At 42.2% G+C, this 21,505-nt stretch overlaps 1 protein-coding gene across 1 annotated transcript in view; it reads left to right on the top strand.

Annotated features, from left to right (window-relative positions):
- Nucleotides 1–21,152, top strand: part of ptgir (prostaglandin I2 receptor) — a 33,400-nt gene extending 12,248 nt beyond the window's left edge. Inside the window, exon 3 of the mRNA XM_044204014.1 lies at nt 17,530–21,152. Coding sequence (XP_044059949.1) covers nt 17,530–17,817 — 288 coding nt within the window. The 3' untranslated portion in view covers nt 17,818–21,152. The remainder of the gene's footprint in view (nt 1–17,529) is intronic.
- Nucleotides 21,153–21,505: the final 353 nt, after the last annotated feature.

Here is a 21,505-nt window from a genome sequence, read left to right as displayed (position 1 = left end):
CTGAGACTAGAGTCCGATGGCCGTGGCACAGGGAAGTGATCACCGGCAGCACAGAGGTCTACAAGCGCAGACAGACAATGTTACCATAAGGTAAGTACAGACAAACTTCAAAAGGTATCTTACTTGAGCCGTTACGTATAGCGCGTACTGGGTACGAAGACGATCTGGCGCTGGAAGTGTGGATGAGCCCGGTAGATAACTGTGGTGGTTGATGATGATGATGATGATCAGGTGTGCCGGTAATCAATAGCAGCCGGGAGATCTGGAAACCAGCCCAGAACCCAGACACACACACACACACACACACACAAGACGGACAGGGGACCGCCAGGAAACACAGGGGAAGGCAGATACAGAAGAGGACAAAAGGATCAGGGGGCATAGTGGCTAACTATGACAGTACCCCCCCTCTAATGGGCGCCTCCTGGCGACCCTCCCGGAGCCTTCTGGGCGAGCCTGGTGGAACTCCCGAATAAGTTGTGGATCCAGGATATGGGAACGGGGAACCCAGGACCGCTCCTCGGGGCCATAACCCTCCCAGTCCACCAGATACTGGAACCCCCTACCTCGGCTGGAGGGCACAGATGACTGACAGCTACAGGTTTAAGTTGAGACACATGAAAAGTGGGGTGGATCTTCATGGATCGAGGTAACCGGAGTCTAACAGCGGAGGGGTTAATGACATGCTCAATGATGAAGGGTCCAATGTAGCGGGGAGATAGTTTCTTGGACTCTGTGTGTAAAGGAATATTTTTGGAAGATAGCCAAACCTTCTGACCTGGCTCATATGTGGGTGCTGGGGTCCGTCGTCGGTCAGCGATCTGTCGATTCCGTTCCCCCGACCGACACAGTGCAGCTCGGGTCTCTCTCCAAATCTTGTGGCAGCGGTGAAGATGATGTTGAATGGACGGAACAGCCAACTCCCTCTCCTGGGACGGGAACAGGGGGGGGCTGATAACCTAGAGATGCCTCGAAAGGAGAGAGACCAGAGGCAGAACTGGTTAGAGAGTTGTGAGCGTATTCTATCCAGGCGAGGTGGGAGCTCCAGGTCGACGGGTTGGTGGCAACCACACAACGCAAGGCGGCCTCAAGGTCTTGGTTGGCCCTCTCGGTCTGACCGTTGGTTTGAGGATGGAACCCCGAGGAGAGACTGACTGTAGCCCCCAGCGCCTGACAGAAAGCCTTCCATACTTGGGATATGAATTGGGGCCCTCGGTCGGATACCATGTCCAGAGGTATACCATGGAGCCGAAAGACATGATTTACCAGGAGGTCGGCCGTCTCCCGAGCTGAAGGAAGTTTGGAGAGAGCTATGAAGTGAGCTGCTTTGGAAAAGCGGTCCACAATGGTGAGGATGGTGGTATTGCCATGGGAATGAGGAAGACCGGTGATGAAATCCAGGGCGATGTGTGACCACGGCCGACGGGAATGGGAAGAGGACGGAGCAATCCGGCTGGTGGTCTATGGGAGGCCTTACCTCGGGCACAGATGCAACAAGCTGCGACAAAAGCCCGGGTGTCCGCCTCCATGGTAGTCCACCAGAAGTATCTCCTTAACAGGGAGAGAGTGCGGGTGGTTCCAGGATGACAGGCGAAGCGTGAGTTGTGCCCCCACTGAAGTACCTGGGAGCGGGCTGAGTCCGGGACGAACAGACGATTGGGAGGCCCGTTCCCGGGATCAGGTTGATCACGCTGAGCTGCTTTCACAATGAACTCTATCTCCCAAGTGACGGCGGCCACCACACAAGTTGACGGGAGAATGGTCTCTGGTACTGAGGAGCTCTCAAGGGTGTAATGTTGCCGGGAGAGGGCGTCCGGCTTGATGTTTTTTGATCCTGGACGGAAGGTAAGGGTAAACTTGAAACGGCCAAAAAACAGGGCCCAACGTGCCTGGCGAGAGTTTAACCTTTTAGCGGTCTGTATATACTCTAGATTCCTATGATCAGTCCATACAATAAATGGCTGCTCCGCTCCCTCCAACCAGTGTCGCCACTCCTCCAGGGCTAGCTTGACGGCGAGGAGTTCTGTTTCCGATGTCATAATTCCGTTCGGCTGGAGAAAGTCGTCGAGAAAAGAAAGCACATGGATGCAGTTTCTGGTCAGAGAGCGTTGTGAGAGAACCGCTCCGACGCCAATGTCCGAGGCGTCCACCTCGACCGTGAACTGTCGGGAGGGATCAGGTTGGATGAGGATAGGGGCTGACGTGAAGAGAACCTTTAATTGGTTCCAGGCGACCTCTGCCTCCCGGGTCCATGCGAACGGGATCTTAGAAGAGGTCAGTCTGGTCAATGGCGCTGCTACCCGGCTATAGTCCCGGATGAAACGCCGGTAGAAGTTGGCAAATCCCAAGAACCGCTGTAACTGTTTTCGGGTGGTAGGTACTGGCCACTCTGCCACTGCTTGGGTCTTGGCTGGGTCGGTCCTCATCTGTCCACTCTCTAGAATGTACCCAAGGAAACCAACTGACTGCACATGAAACTCACATTTCTCCGCCTTGACAAATAACCTATTCTCCAGAAGTCGTTGCAGGACTTGTCGAACGTGGAGGACGTGGCTGGACTGATCCGGGAGAATATGAGTATGTCATCCAGGTAGACGAAGATGAACTGATTAAGGAAATCCCGCAGCACATCGTTCACCAGAGCCTGGAAAACCGCTGGGGCGTTGGTGAGCCCGAACGGCATCACTAAATACTCGAAGTGACCCAGAGGGGTGTTGAACGCCGTCTTCCACTCATCCCCCTCCCTGATGCGCACCAGGTGATAAGCGTTCCGAAGATCCAGTTTGGATCCAGTTTGGAAAACACCTTGGCCCCCTGAAGAGGCTCGAACGCAGAGTTGATTAGTGGCAGTGGGTACTTATTCTTTACGGTTATTTGATTTAGCCCACGGTAGTCGATGCAGGGGCGTAGCGTCCCGTCCTTCTTAGTCACAAAGAAGAACCCTGCCCCAGCTGGCGAAGAGGATGCCCGAATGAGACCCGCACGAAGTGAATCCCCGATGTATCTCTCCATGGCCTCCCTCTCTGGTCGTGACAGATTATACAGACGGGTAGCTGGCAGTGGAGCCCCGGGAAGAAGATCGATGGCGCAGTCATATGGACGATGCGGTGGTAAGGACAAGGCTAGATCCTTGCTAAAGACTTCGCCAAGGTCGTGGTACTCGGGAGGAACTAGAGACAAGTCCAGCGGCTCCAATTTGGTCGAAGAGGGGCTGCTCCCTGGTGGTGATCGAGCAGATTGCAAGCAAGAAGCATGACAGAATGGACTCCAACTACCTATTCTCCCCTTGGCCCAGTCGATAAGGGGATTATGGAGATGCAACCAGGGAAAACCCAGAACCAATGGTGTGTTGGGGACGAGATTAGCTGAAATTGGATCCTTTCCCTATGGTTTCCCGAGAGCACCAGGGATATCGGAACGGTACGGTGAGTGACGCGAGCCAGAACCTTGCCATCCAGAGCCTCAGCGTTGCGTGGGCTCTCCAACGGTTCTGTGAGGAGACCAGCCTCTCTGGCCAAACCCGCATCCAGGAAGTTACCCTCGGCACCGGAGTCTATAAGAGCTTGTAAGGGAAGAGACCCACCTTGGAAGTAGAGAGTGGCGGGGAACTGCAATCTGGGTGGACCTGGGTTACGGGGGTTGTCGTGGCTCACCAGAACCCCCACTGCGACCGGTGAGCCTACTCTTTTGGCCTCCGGAGGCACTTGTCCCCCGAAGTGCCCCCTTGTCGCCGCAGTAAAGGCACTCCCCGCGGTAAGTCGGCGACGGCGCTCTTCTGGCGTCAAGTGGGTCCGGCCTAGTTGCATCGGTTCTCCCTCTGCGTCGATTGAGGTTGGCAAGGGCTTAGGAGCGGGAGCTGGGCTCGGCAAGCTGGAACGGGGATGGATGGTGGTGGCCACATGGCGAGATGGAAGAGGATGTAGACTGATGGAACGCTCCAGCGACCGCTCGCGCATGCGATTGTCCATCCGGATGCAAAGTGTCACCAACGCGTCCAGCGCCGTGGGCTCCTCACGGGCAGCCAGCTCATCTTTAAGAGTGTCATTTAGACCAGCAATGAACGTGCTGATGAGTGCCTCCTCATTCCATCCTGAATCTGCGGCTAGGATGTGGAACTCCACCGCGTAATCCGCCATGCTGCGGTTCCTCTGCCGGATCCGTAGCAACCGCTTACCCGCATTTCCGCCGTCATCAGGATGGTCAAAAACCCTTCTCATCCTCTCCAGAAACTCCACTAAAGACAACGAAGAGAGAGGTTGACGGGCATGAGTAGCTTCCGCCCAGGTTAATGCCTTGTCCCGTAACAAACCCACTATGTAATTTATCTTAGATTGATCGGAGGAGAAAGTGACCGGGCGCTGGCTGAACACCAAAGAGCACTGCAGCAGGAAACCCCGACATTTTGTGACGTCACCGGAGAAAGGAACGGGATCGGCGGCGTGGGATTCTCGGAAGGGAGGAGTAGGGGGCGTCACCGGAGACTCCGCTGGTGGCGCGTGCGACGCTGACGGAGTCGAGGTTGTAGCGGAGAGTTGGATGGCGAGTCTGGACACCTGCTGAGTCAACTGCGTGAGCTGGGTCAACATGGCCTGATTGCTGTCGGCGAGGGTACGGATCATCTGCTCGTGTTGTCCCAGAAGAATCCCTTGGCCTGTTATCGCCTGGTGGAGGGGAACTTCCTCCGGGAGAGTGCCTGCTGGGTCCATGCTGGCCAGATCGTTCTGTTATGTGGAACGAACTTGGCACCCAAAAGCAGGACACACGGACAGAGCTGATCAAGGTCTGAACAGTTTTATTGTGTGGAAAGATCAGGAGATCGCGGCGTGTCTGGCGAAGTGCGTTGTAGCACGGAGAGTTCGACCGGACTGGACGGAGGCTGGAGAGTGGTGCGTTGAGCGGAGACCAGGGAAGCGGGTTCTGGACTGGCTGGCGTGGTTGAAGGCTGGGCTGATAGGGTGAAGACACGCTGAGACTGAGACTAGAGTCCGATGGCCGTGGCACAGGGAAGTGATCACCGGCAGCACAGAGGTCTACAGCGCAGACAGACAATGTTACCATAAGGTAAGTACAGACAAACTTCAAAAGGTATCTTACTTGAGCCGTTACGTATAGCGCGTACTGGGTACGAAGACGATCTGGCGCTGGAAGTGTGGATGAGCCCGGTAGATAACTGTGGTGGTTGATGATGATGATGATGATCAGGTGTGCCGGTAATCAATAGCAGCCGGGAGATCTGGAAACCAGCCCAGAACCCAGACACACACACACACACACACAAACAAGACGGACAGGGGACCGCCAGGAAACACAGGGGAAGGCAGATACAGAAGAGGACAAAAGGATCAGGGGGCATAGTGGCTAACTATGACAGAGGATCTTGTCTGGCTTTCAACATCGTGACAAGATCACCTGACTAACTGAAGGGTTACAGGAGGGCTGTGTGAAAAAAAACTACAAATTGATTTTGTTATTTTTTGGTCTATTAGTCTTCATTATCATCATATATGTTATTTTATATGTATATTTATAAATATACTATTAAAACTAGCTAGAGCTAGCGGTGTTTTCCTGCTAATCTGCACTTGGATTGATTTGCGTGTAACAGAAGCTTCATATAATATTTCACTCTGTGCAAGCAAGGCACTCCTAAGCATTTTTTTCCCAGTGCTGGTTGTCTTTGAGAGAGACGGCAACAGAGGGAAGATCCTTTGATGCATTGGTTAGCAAAGTCATTAGTAGGTTGTGTGTTTGTGTCTAAATAGGATTTATCAGAGAGATTGATTGAAAGTATTCACAACTCTTGCCAAGACATACGGAAAATATCAGCAAATCTTTCTCACGCAGCCGTTTCCCGTATACACAAACACCATGTTTAGTGCTCTCCATGTTTGTCCTTTTGGTTTCTTGCCTTGTGTGTCCACAGTTATTTGTCTATCCATCAGCACCTTCATTGTTCACACAGCATTGCGTGAAATGTGCTCCACACCCAAGTGTAGAGTTTCTCAACCTCGTGGGGTCACATGATATGCCGAGACTGATATATTGACATTTGTTTGTTATCAATATATTTATTTAACATATCATTTAAACTGCTCACCAGTTAGTCGTTAACTGTTCCTGCCTGCTGTTTGGTGCTGAGCAGGTAGTGAACAGTGGGTTTTTAGAGATTTTTTGTTGAAAACAGCTGCATGCTACAGCCAAAAACAACTCATAGGAGAGCCATGAAAGTGAACCTTAACTGTAAAGTTCTGGGCCGTACAGCTAAACAATAAGCTGAAACTCACTATAAAGATCTATAAAGCCGAGGGGAGCTTCAGATTCAGGTGATAATTCTCTGTAGGTTCATCACTATGAGCAACCCCTTTCACATTGTCACGTTGTTTTCACACTGTCATTCGATGCATTGTTATTATGAAAATATCGATTATAGCTGCTTTAAACTGACGTTTCCCTGGTGTTAACTTAATAATTAAATATTCTGGGAAATGTAGGTACAGAGACAACAATAGTATTCTTGTTTCATACTCCACCTTGCCAACAGTCTCAGGAGATATATGACCTAATAAAACTTGGCTGAGACACCCTCACATCAAACAAACCACAAGTGAAGTATAATCTGGTGATCATCTGTTGTTGTGCTGAGGGACGTGTGAAAAAGGGAAACATATAGTGATATATAGTTTAATAAAAGCCTGATATTACAAAACACTCACTGCAGCGAAGAATCAACTTGAATAAGATGACACGAGATGGACACGTTTCAGTTAATCTCAAATCTTTTATTATAAGAAGAAAAAAGTAGTAAATAATAACAATCCACCCACATGATTTCATACATAAAATTAAATCTTTTGGTGGAATGGAATTAAATGAGTAAATGAAGTATGGATGTTATCGGGGTTGTCCAGTCATAAATATTCCCTTTCCTGTTCCATGAACTTGACTTCAGCTGGCATCATATGGGTTGTGATTCATGGCGTTCGCCTTAAAAAACATATTAGATGACCAGTTGTGCCGTGCTGTGGTCTGGCTGGGTGTTCACTTTTCTATCACAGCTAGTAAATCATCAAAAACTGATCCCACTCATATGTGTGACAACACAGGATGAATCACTCATTGTATGTTAAAACAGCAGAAAACACTCTGTTTTCACTCAGTTTTCTGTTAAATTAAAGATTTATTTATTGTTTTTAATTTTGGGAACAGGCGCCATTGAATCTTCTTTGTGAGCTTTCCAAAATGTTTGGAAATGCTGCATATGAAACGATTTCTGCCTTCAAAGAGCAGATACCCCAGAGTATGCAGACAACAGGGACTAAACAAATTCAGCAAGATAATTGCAACCAGGCAGCCAGTGCAGATTCTGTGGTTTGGGATTTTAGGCCCCAGTGAACCCTAACTGATGTTTACAAGTGCACAGAATCTGAAAATATGTGATGGGAATAAGTTTCCTGCACTCTCCTCTGCTCCCAGAGACTCTAGGACTCCTCCCCTAAAAATACCTTCAGTAGATGTCACAGAACAGTATCTTGATGATTGGCTTTGTATAATGATACTGACAAATGGTTAGTCCCCAGATCGGTTACTTTAAGTCCATTCATATTTTTTGATATGTGCAGCTCTGTTATGGAATTGGCTACTTGAGGCAGAGTAGAAAGATGTTTATTTGGGATAAACGGACAAATTGATCTTGATGAAAAGAAGTGGGCACTTAGGGCTTGGTGATTTTTTAATACTGAAAAGATCAATATTCATAAAGGCAAACATAAATGCAAAAAACACTTGTATATCATTTGTAGCACTCAATGTTGAAACTGGACAGTATGTGTGTGGATGAAGAAAAGCAGATTTAAAAAAACAACTGAGTTTCATTTGTTTGCTGTTGTCCTTTTTTTAACTGTCTTTGTTTAGTAAGAGAAAAACTGAAATTGGCTGAGACTGAGCTAGCTAGTCACATACAATATATTTAAAGAAGTGTTCTGCTTATGTGTTTTCTTGCAGAGAGTTAGATGAAAAGATCAATACCAGTCTGTAAGCTAAAAATGAAGCTACAGCCAGCAGACTGTTAGCTTAGCATTAAGACTGGAAACAGGGGGAAATGGCTAGCCTGGCTCTGTCCAAAAGGTAACAAAATCCACCTGCCACTAATGAACACATTATATCTCATTTGTTTAATCCATATAACAACCAAAATGTAAAAGTGACATTTTGCTTATTATTATTTGCTGATTACCTTTAGATGCCCCTTTAATGCTGATCTCCAGCTGACATCCACCTAGCAGAGATTAATTGAAGATCAAAATACACAAGAAAGCACAGCCATGTGTGCTAAAAAGGTGTTACGAAAAAGTTGGCACTATTGCAGCACACACCAAAGTCAGCCAGTGTGGTTTAGGATGCAATCTTCCTGTGTTTAACCAAAAACAATGTTGTGATGTTGCTTTCATGTTTTAGTTTAAAGAAGTGTATCATGTCATGTTTATTTTTTAAGTCTCAAGAAGAAAGCGTGTTGAAATGACACATTGATTTGGCTCTGGTTTGTTGTCAGAGTCATTCTGGGGAAGTCATAAGACTGCAGGCCAGCAGTGCGTGTCAAGACTTGTAATTCTTTTCTGTGTCTAATGCACTGCTGATTGATATGTCATGTTACAGTATGTATTCAGTTACCTTTGCTTCAATGCCAAAGAAGATTATCTGGATTGTCTGGGTTAAAGTATAAAATCCTTAATGCAGTTACTATCATATAAAGTGCCGTGCATTTGCATCTAAAAGCTACAAACCACACATTTGAAGACAGTGAGGTAAAGAAGTAGAGAGAAGAGTTGGTTTGAAAGAGGAGTCAAAGAAGCCATTTTTGTGAAAAAGAAAACCCCTCTTTGAACAGAAATGGTAATCTGAGATTCAATCTGCCCAACATTTACCACAGTGTATTAACAACTTGGTCAAGCCAATCATATGCTAATCAGGTACTTAACAGTGAGGAGGGAGGTGCAGCCAGAAAACAATAGGCCTGATTACTGATTACTGGGCCATCATGGAAACAAAGAAGGTCAGTTTCAGGCGAAACTAGGCAGGGTAAACAGCAGACACTCAGGAAGATTCCTCCCTGAGGGTAGGGCTTAAGCAACACAGAGTAGCTTAAATTTCTGAGTTCTCGAACCATTTTCACAATTGAGAATGACTTCTGGATGGGAGCCGAAACGTCTTGAATTTGAAAACATTATCCAGATGACTACGACTGAAACCTTTTCTACGATGGAACACTCCTGGACGAAAGAGGGACTACACCGTCCTATCATATAAAAGCTGAAATCTATAACTTTCTGCACATTGACGCCCTGTATGGAAGTGAGAAGTAATTGAAATTGTGTTTTTACTATGAAAACATGGGAAAGGTAGCGAGTCGCTAGCCAGAGCGTTAACAAGTAGAGCCACAGTAAAAGTGTCAGTATTAACTTCTAACAATACTCCACCATTGAGATGACATGAAATTACCATATTTTAACCTAAAAAGCTACACATTTTAGTCTTAAAGTACCCAAAGCACACATCCCAGCTCCCTGAATTTTATACCCTGAATAGTGACTGGAATGGCAAATTACAGGAAAAAAAACAACTTGGCTCATGTTTGACAAAGTTTTGGTGATCATTACTATGTTATGACAATATAACAACACTAAGCAGCTTCATTTCTGAGAAACTGGGACAGTGAGACGTCTCTAGACGTCCAGGATGGCAAGCAATATAAGCAGTCAAACGTTTAGACAGTTTATCTAAGCTGGTTGAATCCCCAGTTCAGCCACATTATCCAAACCATTTTTCTGGAGTAGAAAAAAATGGTCTGGTATAAATGTGTATTGGATTTTGCAGAGCTACATGCTGGTTCAAGTTTGACCTACTATACTTATACACAGTTTTTCTATGCAGTGGACAACTGTAATGGACATTTTGGGTACATTTACCTTTATTTTAACATGCAATTAAGTGGTATAGATGAATATATAGTTAAACTAGGAATTTATTTACCGCCCATCTGGTTGTCTGACCCTTTGTATTGCTTTTCCTACTAATAATGTTATCACAGATGTTATCACATCCCTAGAACTCAGTAATGAAGTTGTTGCCATAACCGTTAGAAATGATGGATAAACCTACAAAAGGTAGTTTTAAAACCTACTTGGTTTTAAAACAACAAAAATGATTTCAAGTAGATGTTGTTCATTGCCAAAGAAAATAAGAGACACAATTTATAATGCTCAGTTGTGCTCAACTGGTGGCAAATGAGATGATGAAGTGTGCACATGGACTGAATTAGAAAAATGTGGGACGTGGCTGCCATCCAAGTGGCTCTCCGAGACAGGATGTGTGTCGTAACCAACTTAAAATTAAGAAAACTGATCTGATTTGGCTCCAATAGTGAAATTAAACACAAGTATAAGTCAACAATAATCACACAAATCCTAACTATTGCGTTCAATTTAAAATCATGATTTACTTTGTTTTTTTTTCAGAACATGACAAAGAACATGAGAGTCTTCTCTTGGCACTAACATCTTTCAAAAGATAATCTGCCACTGATCTCAAAGTGCGTACATGGCATCATCACCAATTCAGCACCAGACATCAGCAACATCAAATAGGTACAGTATAGGCATAGGGCTCTTGCAGCTTTATCTCTGTTGAAGAGGAACTGCGGTGAACGCCTGTTTAGTCTCTGTCTGTTGCGACAGCTACAAGGTTTTGTAACATGGCCAATGTCAACCTATTTGTATCATATATTTACACATATGAGCCCACTTCATAAGTCACTTTACCCCAATTGTAAGTTGGGTTTCTGGTTTTTTTTGGCCTTTCACAGACGCTTCCTCTTTGGTGTTGTGTGTATGTTTTTTTGTTCAGCAAACAGCAACTCCGGCAGCTTCTCATCCCACAAGTGTCTGACAGTTTACTCATCAGAGAGATCACATTGACAATTTTAGTTTGCCCTAAATTCTTTAACTTACACCATTCACAGGGGGAAAAATGTGATAAGTATGGATTCTATATACATAAAGGATGTATGATATAGTTATTATATTTTCACAAACTGAGGAAGAGAATGATGCATAAAACAACATGCATGATTTAAAGCAGAAGGAAGTTGTAAGTATGCATGTAAAATATTTTGTTATCTTGCACTGTGGGCACTTTTCTTCTCAGATAGTTGACTGGATTGAGTGTCAGGGTGGTTACTGAGTCTCTGGAATAATTTTCTCACTGAAGTCCATTTTGCACAATGCTAGTGAAAGGTCAATGACTCCAGGTAACCCACTGCCGCCTCGGGCACTTTTTAAAGAGGAAATTTGCTGATGGACGTTCAGACAGCGTAATTCCCCTGATAAAACTGGTCTGAAGACAAACACAGACTGACTTTACTGCCTCACATTGCTACCACTTCTTAACATTTGATGTATTCTTGCTCCTGAAACAGAAAACATTTACATTTATGTGACATCTGTGATGCTTCCTGAATTTACAGCTTAATACTGATAAACTTACACATGTTCAGGAAGCTACAGATGTGTTTTCTACAGATGTGTTAAAAGAAGTCACCAAACAAAGCCTCAGGGGTGAGAAGATGCATGTGAACGCTTTTGCCAGCACACACCCACTCATTCTTCCTCTCTATCTTTTTCTGTATCTCAGACGACTCAAACCACCTCCTCACTAACTTCCTAAGTGCAGATGGTGGAGCATTTAAATTCCCCTTGAGCGTATAAACACCCTGATAACCTTTACATTAACATATGCACTGTATGACTCACCACCAGCATATCATCAGGTCCTCCATGAACTAAATCTGGAGCAGAGTTCAGCGTGGTCATACAGCCCAGGGACAAACATATTTGATTCTTTGACTCTGACTTGGAGCCTCATCCTGCACTGGTTGAAGGAGGTCCTCCACGAACCTTTGCTCGGGGAGAAAAGGTTTGACATAAAAAACAAACAAACCACCTAATATTGAATGCCGTAAATGAAGGCAGTGGGTGGAAATCCAACAAACTCCATTGTTCTTGTGATTCCTGCCTCAATGCACTTTATTGGGAAGCACCTTCTCAGAGCATCAAGCAGGAACAAAATGCTAGACATAAAGTGTGTGTAAAGATTTTTGAATTTGTTGAACTGAACTGTACCTTCAGGCTGAGTTTCAAGAAATGAAGGATGGAAAGTGACTTAGTCTTTCCATTGTACATCTGCCCTATAATCTGAGTAAACTTTGCTGAGGTGTGAAGTTGAATGAGAAGTTAGAGTAAATGAAAGAAACACTATCAGTAAACATGTTTTATCACTATATCACCTCAGTGATGTAATTCGTCTGAAATTGAAACACTAGTTAGTTCCACACACCTTTGGTAAACTGTGCTGTTGTGTCATACTTTGGCCTAATCTCCATGTCAAACTGCTGCTCATTTTAAAGGAATAGTTCAATATTCTGGAAAATCTGCTTATTTGCTTTTTTTCCTAAAGTGTTTTTAGTGTGTTTTATGCCAATAGGCCTAAGATTAATTTTTACTCAAAGTATTTATTCAAATAACAAATTGTTGCCAGAATAAGGCCTTTTTCTTGGTCATAAGCCAAGACAGTTAATGATGTTGTGATTCTTGTCGTGAAAGAATTTAAGGTCAAAAAAGGACCTTTCTGAGGCTTTTAAAACATGTTTTTGATCCTCTGCCTCCTGTATTGTGTTGGTATCCTGGTAAAAATTCCAAATAGATCTGGAGCCGGGTTGCACCAGCTCTTCATAAGTTCAAACTTATCCTAGTTGTAATTTAAGTGGAGATTTTAAATTACAAAACGTTACGCCAGTAACGTTTGACCTAATAACTTTAGCTAGGTTAGAATAATCCTTGAGTCTTGTTGTAATAGCAAGGGCATAGATGTGGTTTTGGGGGTTACACAATCAGGTCAGGGGAAAATGTATTATTAATGCACTAGAGACCTGATACTTGATACTATGATAAAATAATGTTATATAAAAGTATAAAACTACTATTTTCAATATCAACAATGAACCTTTAAACTCGCCAAATGTTTTATTCCCATCTTTACTACAAAGAGCACGGTCTCCTCTGTTATTTCTGGCATCTTTTTAGGAGAGTTACATGTATATAAAAGCAAATAAAATAATTTTTTCCCCAAAACACAGGGCAAAAAAAAAACAAACAAATGCAAAACACTCACTATTTCTTGTAAAGCTTAACTGCTGTGAGTGCATTGCAACACTGAAGGCAACTCAGATGTGTTAATACAAAATTTACATTTTTATTAGCTGAACAGTAAGACTACACCGAATAGAGACATTTTAGTGACTGAATGAACCTGAAACAATAAAAGTGAGTGGGACATGCCCCACATTAACTTAAAAGATGATAATATGTTAGTGTTGTGTTTACAGCTTGTTTCCACTGCCTCCAAGCGGGCCAAAAAATCAGTTAATGCAGGTTTAACAAACACACATGAGATTCACATCAGTCTTCTCATGTTAATCATATTTCCCAAAATGTTGAAGTCATCCTTTAAAGATGTGTGGAGCGCTGCAGCATTTCTCTCTCTCCCTGCTTACTCACTGCTGAAAATAGTCCTCTCTGAAAGGCCTGTAATATCTGCACTGCTTCCTCTCATCACAGTCTAATGATCCTGTGGTGAAACAGGATCAGGAAGAAAGAGTTGGGAAGAGTCCTCCAGGACCAACAAGATGGAAAATAATGGGTCGTAGAGTGTAGACAACCATTACATGGTCTGTTTCCTGAAAGACACAGCAGTCATCAGCCCCAAATAGCATCTTATGTGTGTCTGCCTGGATGTACCCATTTAAACCAACTGGCTCCAGGTACATGAAGAGTCTCAGTCATCAGGATATCTAGAAGTACTAGACCTGAAACAATTAGTTGATTAATCAATTAGTGCAACTATTTTGATAATCGATTAATCTTTTTAGTCAAAAATGCCAAAACAACTTACTTACAGCTTCTCAGTTGCGTGGATATGCTGCTTTTCTTTCTCTTATGTGACAGCAAACTGAATATCTTGGTTTTGGACTGTTGGTCAGACAAATCAGGCAATTCCATATCACTTTTGGTTTTAGAAAATTGTGATGAGTATTTTTCACTATTTTCTGTCATTTTATAGACAAAACAATTAATCGATAAGTGATGAAAAGCGAAATATCTTCATGACTAAAATCGCAGTTTTCTTTGACATAGTAGTTTTATATATGAGTACAGGTACAGATTGCAGAGCAGTGGATGGTGATAGATGAATGTGTATGTGTTTGCACATGTACAACATGCAGTGTATGTGCAGCTGTCTGTGAATGTGATGTATGCATTTGTTTATACAGTACTAGTGTGAACGTATTTGCTTTTGCTGGATTTGTATGTCTATTCGCATTCTTGCAGTATGTTCTTTCAAAGCTTTCTGCATTAGTATCTCTGTTCTCCAAAATAATCACCCTGATCCTCGCCTGCTGTATACCATTTCTGGCCTGCCCTTTATCCACAGACTCATGCATTAATACGCGCATGTTTAAGGAGAGCCTGACAAATCATCAGTTTTGGCCCCACAGCCTGAAGCGCTTGGAGAAGACAGCTTGTGATTTGTGTCCCTCTCTGCGGGGCTTGAGGTCTGCTGAGAGGACCATAAGAGGCAGGGTGGCATGCAGGAACAGAAGCAGAGAGAGTGGTAATGTGGAGCGAGACAACAAGGGTGAGGATGGTGGCAGAGCATATGAGGAGGCATGTCTGTTTAAAATGTTTCTGGCAACACAGCATGATGAATAAAGTGTACGATAACTGCGCGTTGAGCACAAGAGAGATTTGTCATTGTGTTTGTTAGTGAGTTTTATGCCAGTAGGCCTAAGATTCATTTTTACTCAAAGTATTAATTTAAATAAATTGTTGCCAGAATAAGGCCTCTTTCTTGGTCATAAACCAAGACAGTTAATGGTGTTGTGATTCTTGTCGTGAAAGAATCAGAAAAGGTCAGAAAAGGACATCTTGTTTTAAAACATGTTTTTGATCCTCTGCCTCCTGTATTGTGTTGGTATCCTGGTAAAAATTCCAAATCTGGAGCCGGGTTGCACCAGCTTTTCATAAGTTCTAACTTATAATGTTCAAATAACGTTTGACCTAATAACTTTAGCTAGGTTAGAATAATCCAATATTTCCTATTTATTCTAAACTGCATGAATACTAACTTTTTTCCATGTATGCATATATAAATAAAAAGTAATACCTTCATTTACAGGATCAGTACTTTAGAGAAGTTTAACATATTGTTAAGCCCCCCTCAGCTATAATTTTTGGATGTTATATTATTACTTGTGACGCTACAGTGACTTTCTGTTTACTTAGGTGATATTTGGACAGTGCTACAGACGTTTCCTAGCAACCAATTTACACATACTAAAGTCTTTACTAGACATTTGTTAACTTCCAACCTGATTTAGTAAATCAGTAGTTTCAAACTAGCTAGTAGGAACCAATAACTTAGGAACTTAACGCACAAACTTAGTAATAGATTTATGACTAGATGGTGCAACCCAATCCTGGAGACATTTTTAGTTTAATGCTAATCATTATGCAGATAGACATACAGTAGTAACCGATGGGGGAAAATTGACTGTTTGATAAAGAAGTGGCATTGGGTCAGATTGTGATATGTTTAGTCGGTTTCTTGCGATTTTTGTCGCAATCAGCAGTTTTAAAAAGGAAACTTTGAAAGGAAACTGCAGCCACACCATTTTGATCAGTGTACATGTCAATTCTGACTGTGTGTGTGTGTGTGTGTGTGTGTGTCTGTGTGAGTATTATTATAATCCATGAATACTTGATGTATTAAGCCTGTGAAATAATTGAGAGTCCAACAGTAATTCTTACAACATCGATTGTGCAGTTCAAGAAATTACACACAACCTCAAATAACATGATTACTTCCTAAAAAGTCAAGAACATCTGGGTGTTGTTTTGTTCCACTTTTGACTGTGACCACTTCTGACACATCTAAGATGACAACGCTTTTCCATAGTTTTGAAGTTATTGTGCCATCGAGCTTAGAAACATCCAAAGATAAGTGCTGTTGTTTTGGGATTGCATAAATACAGCCTCTTCCTCTCTTTGTGTCTGTCTTTCTTGTGGGTGTATCTGTAGATCAGTATGTGAGCGACCACATCCATGTGAGTTCGGCCTCTTAATGAACGTGTAGAGGACATAGTCAGCCCTGTGTCTGGTCCCTCTGGTAGTCTGGTTTGGCCTTGCTCTGGACTTGTTCCCTCTGGCCCCTCTCACTCTGTCTCTTGCTTATTAGTTTTCAGCCCAGGCCCTAGCAACAGAGAAACATTTACACCAATGCACAAAAGCACTCAATCAGCACAAGTCATTAATTAGTCCACTGTTTGTTGGATATTTCATGGAGGAAATGGAGAATTGTTGATAGAGAAGAGGAGCAAGGTGACAAAGAAGCTTCCTGGGCCTGCTGCTTCTCTCTCTGCCCAGGATGAATAAGCAGCCAGCTGCTGCTGTCTGGGCTGCCTATCTGCAGCCTGTCATACCTTAAAGGTCAAATGTTGTGGCGTTTTTACATGTAGCATCGTCTGCATCTGTATTCAGGACACTTTAAAATGAAAATTAAAGGCGTGCTACCACAGAGCGTGGTTTATTTATTATCAAAAGACAGATGTTGACATTTCGTGAAGCCTAGTATAGCAAGATAAATCACAGTCTCAACTGACACTGATACTAAAAACACGGTCATGTGTTCTCATCTGCTTTTCACACCAAAGTGCCAACAACTCCATATTCTGCTGTTACTGATGCTTGAATCAGGTTCAGGATTTGGCTCCATCCAGCAGACAAAAAAGGGTTACCAAAACTCTGTCTAGTGAACAAGTTACCTTTATATATTATTATTGATTGATCATTATTATTTATATATTATTGATTAATATATTGAATATTTGATTAGTCAATTAATCATTTTGTCTATAAAATGATAATGACAAATGTTCTTCACCATTTACCAGAGCCCAGTGCAATGTCTTCAGTTTGCTCATTTTGTCTCATCAATAGTGTAATCACAACAGCAGCAAATTGTCTGTGAAGCTGTAACCACCAAATTAAATATTTTGGTAGATTTATGAAACTATTAACTGATTATCAAAATTTCCATGACAACACTATTCTAGAGGAGTTTTAAGGGCTGAGGGCAGATAGTGAGGAGAGAGCAAGGATGTTGTATCCAGCTACTCTGGATAAGTAAAGATTAAAGCACTGCAGCTCCAGAATGTAGCCGCAACATTATTGACTTATGGCCCTGCTGGTTATCTAATCTGGGACAGAAAACCAGCAGTACTCTGCATCCTGAGGCCTAAACTGAGGACCACTCTTTTAGAGGTCTTGTAGAAGACACAACTCTCATGTATTTTCGAGGCTTTACATTTGTAACATTGGAATAGTAAAGACTGTGTCTAACCTCAACCCTCTCTTTCTTCAGATTGCAGGCTTTATCAACGCCATTCACCCTTTTGGTGGTGACGCAGAGAACCTGACAGCCTTCCGCTTCTACGCCCTCAATCCCATCGTGGATCCCTGGGTCTTCATCATCTGCCGGAAGTCTGTGTTTCGCCACCTTTGCTCTCTGCTGAGCTGCCGTTTCAGCAGAGGAGCTGTGAAGACGACAGCACACTGTGCTCTGTCTTTTCCCCTTGACAATCACATACAGCGCAACCCCCCAGACGGGACAGTTCCACAGACCAACCTGTACTCCAATTTACCTCCGTGACCCAACAGAAACCCTCGGCTGTGCAGGGGGACTGGGAGGTGGGAAACTTTCATGCCTGATAAAACATTGGAGCAAATTTGTGAAATAAAAACATTTTGCATAAAGGATTCCTCCACTCACCTATTTTAAGGCACAAAAACTTTGGCAAAGAAGTATCTGTCACAATGGAAATCTATATGTGGCCGTTACAGTTTCCCTATGAATGAACTCTGGAAAAAATGATTGCACTAGGTCTTAAACTTTCATTGACTGATGGAAACTGTTGCAAGGAGAGTTGTGCCATAACACAAACAGCACTGTAACTTAGCACTAAGGAACACATCAAACCATATCATGCCTATGAATAATATACTGTAAAATCAGAATATATGCCTCGGGTAAAGCTGCATGGGTAAACAACATGCATGAATGTATACTGTCTTCTTTTTTCTCTCAGCTTTTTCTTTAAGACACAGCCAGGTAACTCTTGGTTAATGGATTGTCCACATCTGCAGCATCTATGACATGAGATGCTTGTCACACTTAACATGAAGATGATCTATTTCCCTCGCTGTCATCGCTGGGGTCTATGACATGTTAGTCTATTTCCCCTGAACAGAATTATAATGTATCCATCAGTGACCAGTGAGTGTGGTCCAAGAGACAGGTATTTTATTCAAGTGAGCAGAAGTTAATGAAAAGTTAAGGAATCACCAAAGTTATCACAATTCATCCTCTTGGCACCAAACAGTAGATAACTGTACCAAATATAGCAATCCATCCAATAGTTGTCAAGACATTTGACTCAAAACCAAGAATGTGAACCTCATGGTGGTGTTTGAAGAGAGTCAGTAGGCTTCATCTTCACGGGAAAATGAACGTCTGTACAGAACTTTATGGCCATCCATTCAATAGTTGTTGAGATATTTCAGTCTGGACCAAAGTGGTGGACCGACAGACCGACATTGCCATCTCTAGAGCGACAGTGGTTTTCTAAAATACAAATCTTGAATTTGGATAAGTTACTTCTATAGAGTGCAAGTGTGGGTTCCAGCTGTGCATTTACATCATACCTGTGAAAATGGTCCTATCAGAAAGTACTGACTCATAGCACAGCACTGTTCCACCTGCAGCACAGATTGCTAGTACTATGAAACATGAACATCTAATATACAGTATGTGCTAATAAATTAGAATCTCATCTTTAAGGGGCTGTGGTCAGTTCAAAAAGGAACAACCTGTGTTAAAAACCTCCTGTCCAGACGATAATGTCACTGTATTACATTAACATTTGATTCCACCCTTCCTTCTCATTCTCACTGATTTCTAAGCTACCTGTGATGATTATCTGCAAATGTTCTTTTAAGAGCCTCTTGCGTTTGAAAAACTCTGTTGCTGCAAAATGCACAATGAGAATTAGCCCTTTGCTGTTGTTTATAAAATGTAAATGTAGTGTATTTATGCCTTTTCACTGTGCTATAATGTTGTGTATCCTTGCAATGTTGTTGCTTTGGTCTATACAGTGGAATACAGAAGTAGAGGGATAACACATGGTGATTTGAGTTTATTTATTTTTTTGTTTTGGCTGTGTTGCACTTTCACTTTTCGCTTTATAGTCCATAAATGCTCAGTCCTGCAGATCTGAGGTAAGTCAGACACATTACCATTTGCACGTTCGGTCTTTGAGGGTATACATATTTGAGCTATACATCCATTAAAATGAATGAAAGAATACATTTTTAGAAAAAACAAAACATTTATTCATTATATGGTACACATTTTGCTCATGTGAAATAAAGTATTAATAAAAGAAAAAACTGTCTCACAACTTATGTCTGTGTATGTTCCCAAAGAGAGATGAGATATGAACAGTGTTTATGCTGATTTTGTGATGTTTAACAATACTACATAATAAAATAACATACTGCTCTCTATCTCAGTTCATGTATAGTTCTTGACTGTCATGTCACCTCAATACATTTGCTGTGTGTTTACAGTGTATGAAATGGAAGCAGTGACAAGATAATCGACATTTATTGGACCTGTGGTGCTCCGTTTTATAAGACTGTAGCCATTTGGAGATGTCGAAAGCTACTTTTATTAAACAATTTGGGGAAAATGAAGTGTCATTAAGTTACATGGCAACCAAAATACAGTACAGTAGTTCATGTAATTGACTGTTGAGTTACTTTGGAAATGATACGCTGAAATGAAATACATGAAATACATGTGATTGGTGTTTTGGAGATACATCAGCAACATTCAGATTCCTATTAAACTCTCTGTTCTTATTTATATGTTCAAAATTTAGCATGACATTTTAGAGGGCACTGCCTTTTTGTTGGCAAAATATTTTTGTGGTATGTTATGAATTAATGAACCCTTCAGCAATCAGTCGTGTCATGAGTCCTGCTTTTGAATTTCAATTTGACAAAAGCACAAACATGTAAAATGATGTCAGCATAATTAATTAGCGGTGTGTGTAAGTGTAAATTTCTAAAATGTGACATGTTTACAAATAGTCAGACGTGTGATTCAGAGTAATAGCAAGCTAAAGTGTTGAAACGAACATAATATTTACATTTGAAAGTACTGGTTTGTGTGTGAAATAATGGGGGCTCATGCAAATAAAAATGACATGCAACATTAACAATACTCAATTCAAGAGCTGAATGATGACAGCTTATGTAAACAGTTTCATTTTTATGTATTAATATTGGTTTGCCATCTATAGAAACTCATGATTTAGTTATATATTGATATGATATAAAAGTTTGTTAAAAAAAAAACAGCAGAGCAGTAACTGGTACTGCAGCACCACTATGTGGTTAACTAGTGTACACTTCCAAAACTGGATGCATTTCTAAGTCATAGTTTCTCCTCAGGCAACCACTCTTCAATGACAGTATTGTTGGCAAGGATTAAGTTAATATGCTGTAAATCAATTTCCAGTCTTGAGTTGCTCAACAAAAGATCACCCATGGGGTTTGAGAGAGTAAGAATTCACATACAAGACTAATTAGGATGTGGCTCATGTGGTTTGTACAGCAGCTAAGTTGACATACACAGGCTACATGTAGGGAAAAATGACTTATTAGTAATGAACCATGTAAAGAAACATTTCTATGCAAGCTTTTACATCATGAATATTTAAGTCCAGAATTCCTGTGCAGTCATTTTAGTCTTTGTTGAACAGTCCATACCCCCACATGCACGGTATTGTTTTTTCCAGCACAAACTCAGTTATAAGTGGGACATTTGTCAATTCAACTAAATATAAAGCTGGGAGGGAATCCAAAACACAAGAAAAATGACCCAGGCGCAGATTGTTTTTTTTTTTTAGAAATCTTTAGTGATAAATCACTCAAAATACTTTAGAGCAGTAAAAAAAATATATATATTTTCACTATTTATACACACACACACATACTGCAGGAACACATTAAACTATAATACAGGGCATTTAAATGTTATTTTATCCCAGATCATTTGTGCATGTCTGTAATCAGTGAAAATATTTTTGGGTTTTTTTTTGTTTTGTTTTTTACAAAAAGTATGGTCTACAGACGCACGATACTATGTGAAAGCCCCGCATCAGCACTTTCAACTGTCTCGACATGATATATAACTGAAGTTATGTTACTATAAATAGGACATGCTCAGTGTATTCAGCGATGAATAGACAGACTCCAGAGGGCTAAAGTGGACA

The sequence above is a fragment of the Siniperca chuatsi genome, linkage group LG7 (genome assembly GCF_020085105.1).
Source record: "Siniperca chuatsi isolate FFG_IHB_CAS linkage group LG7, ASM2008510v1, whole genome shotgun sequence".
Taxonomy (NCBI): Eukaryota; Metazoa; Chordata; class Actinopteri; order Centrarchiformes; family Sinipercidae; genus Siniperca; species Siniperca chuatsi.
Note: the sequence above shows the minus strand (reverse complement) of the source record. Positions and strands in the feature narration are given on the sequence as shown.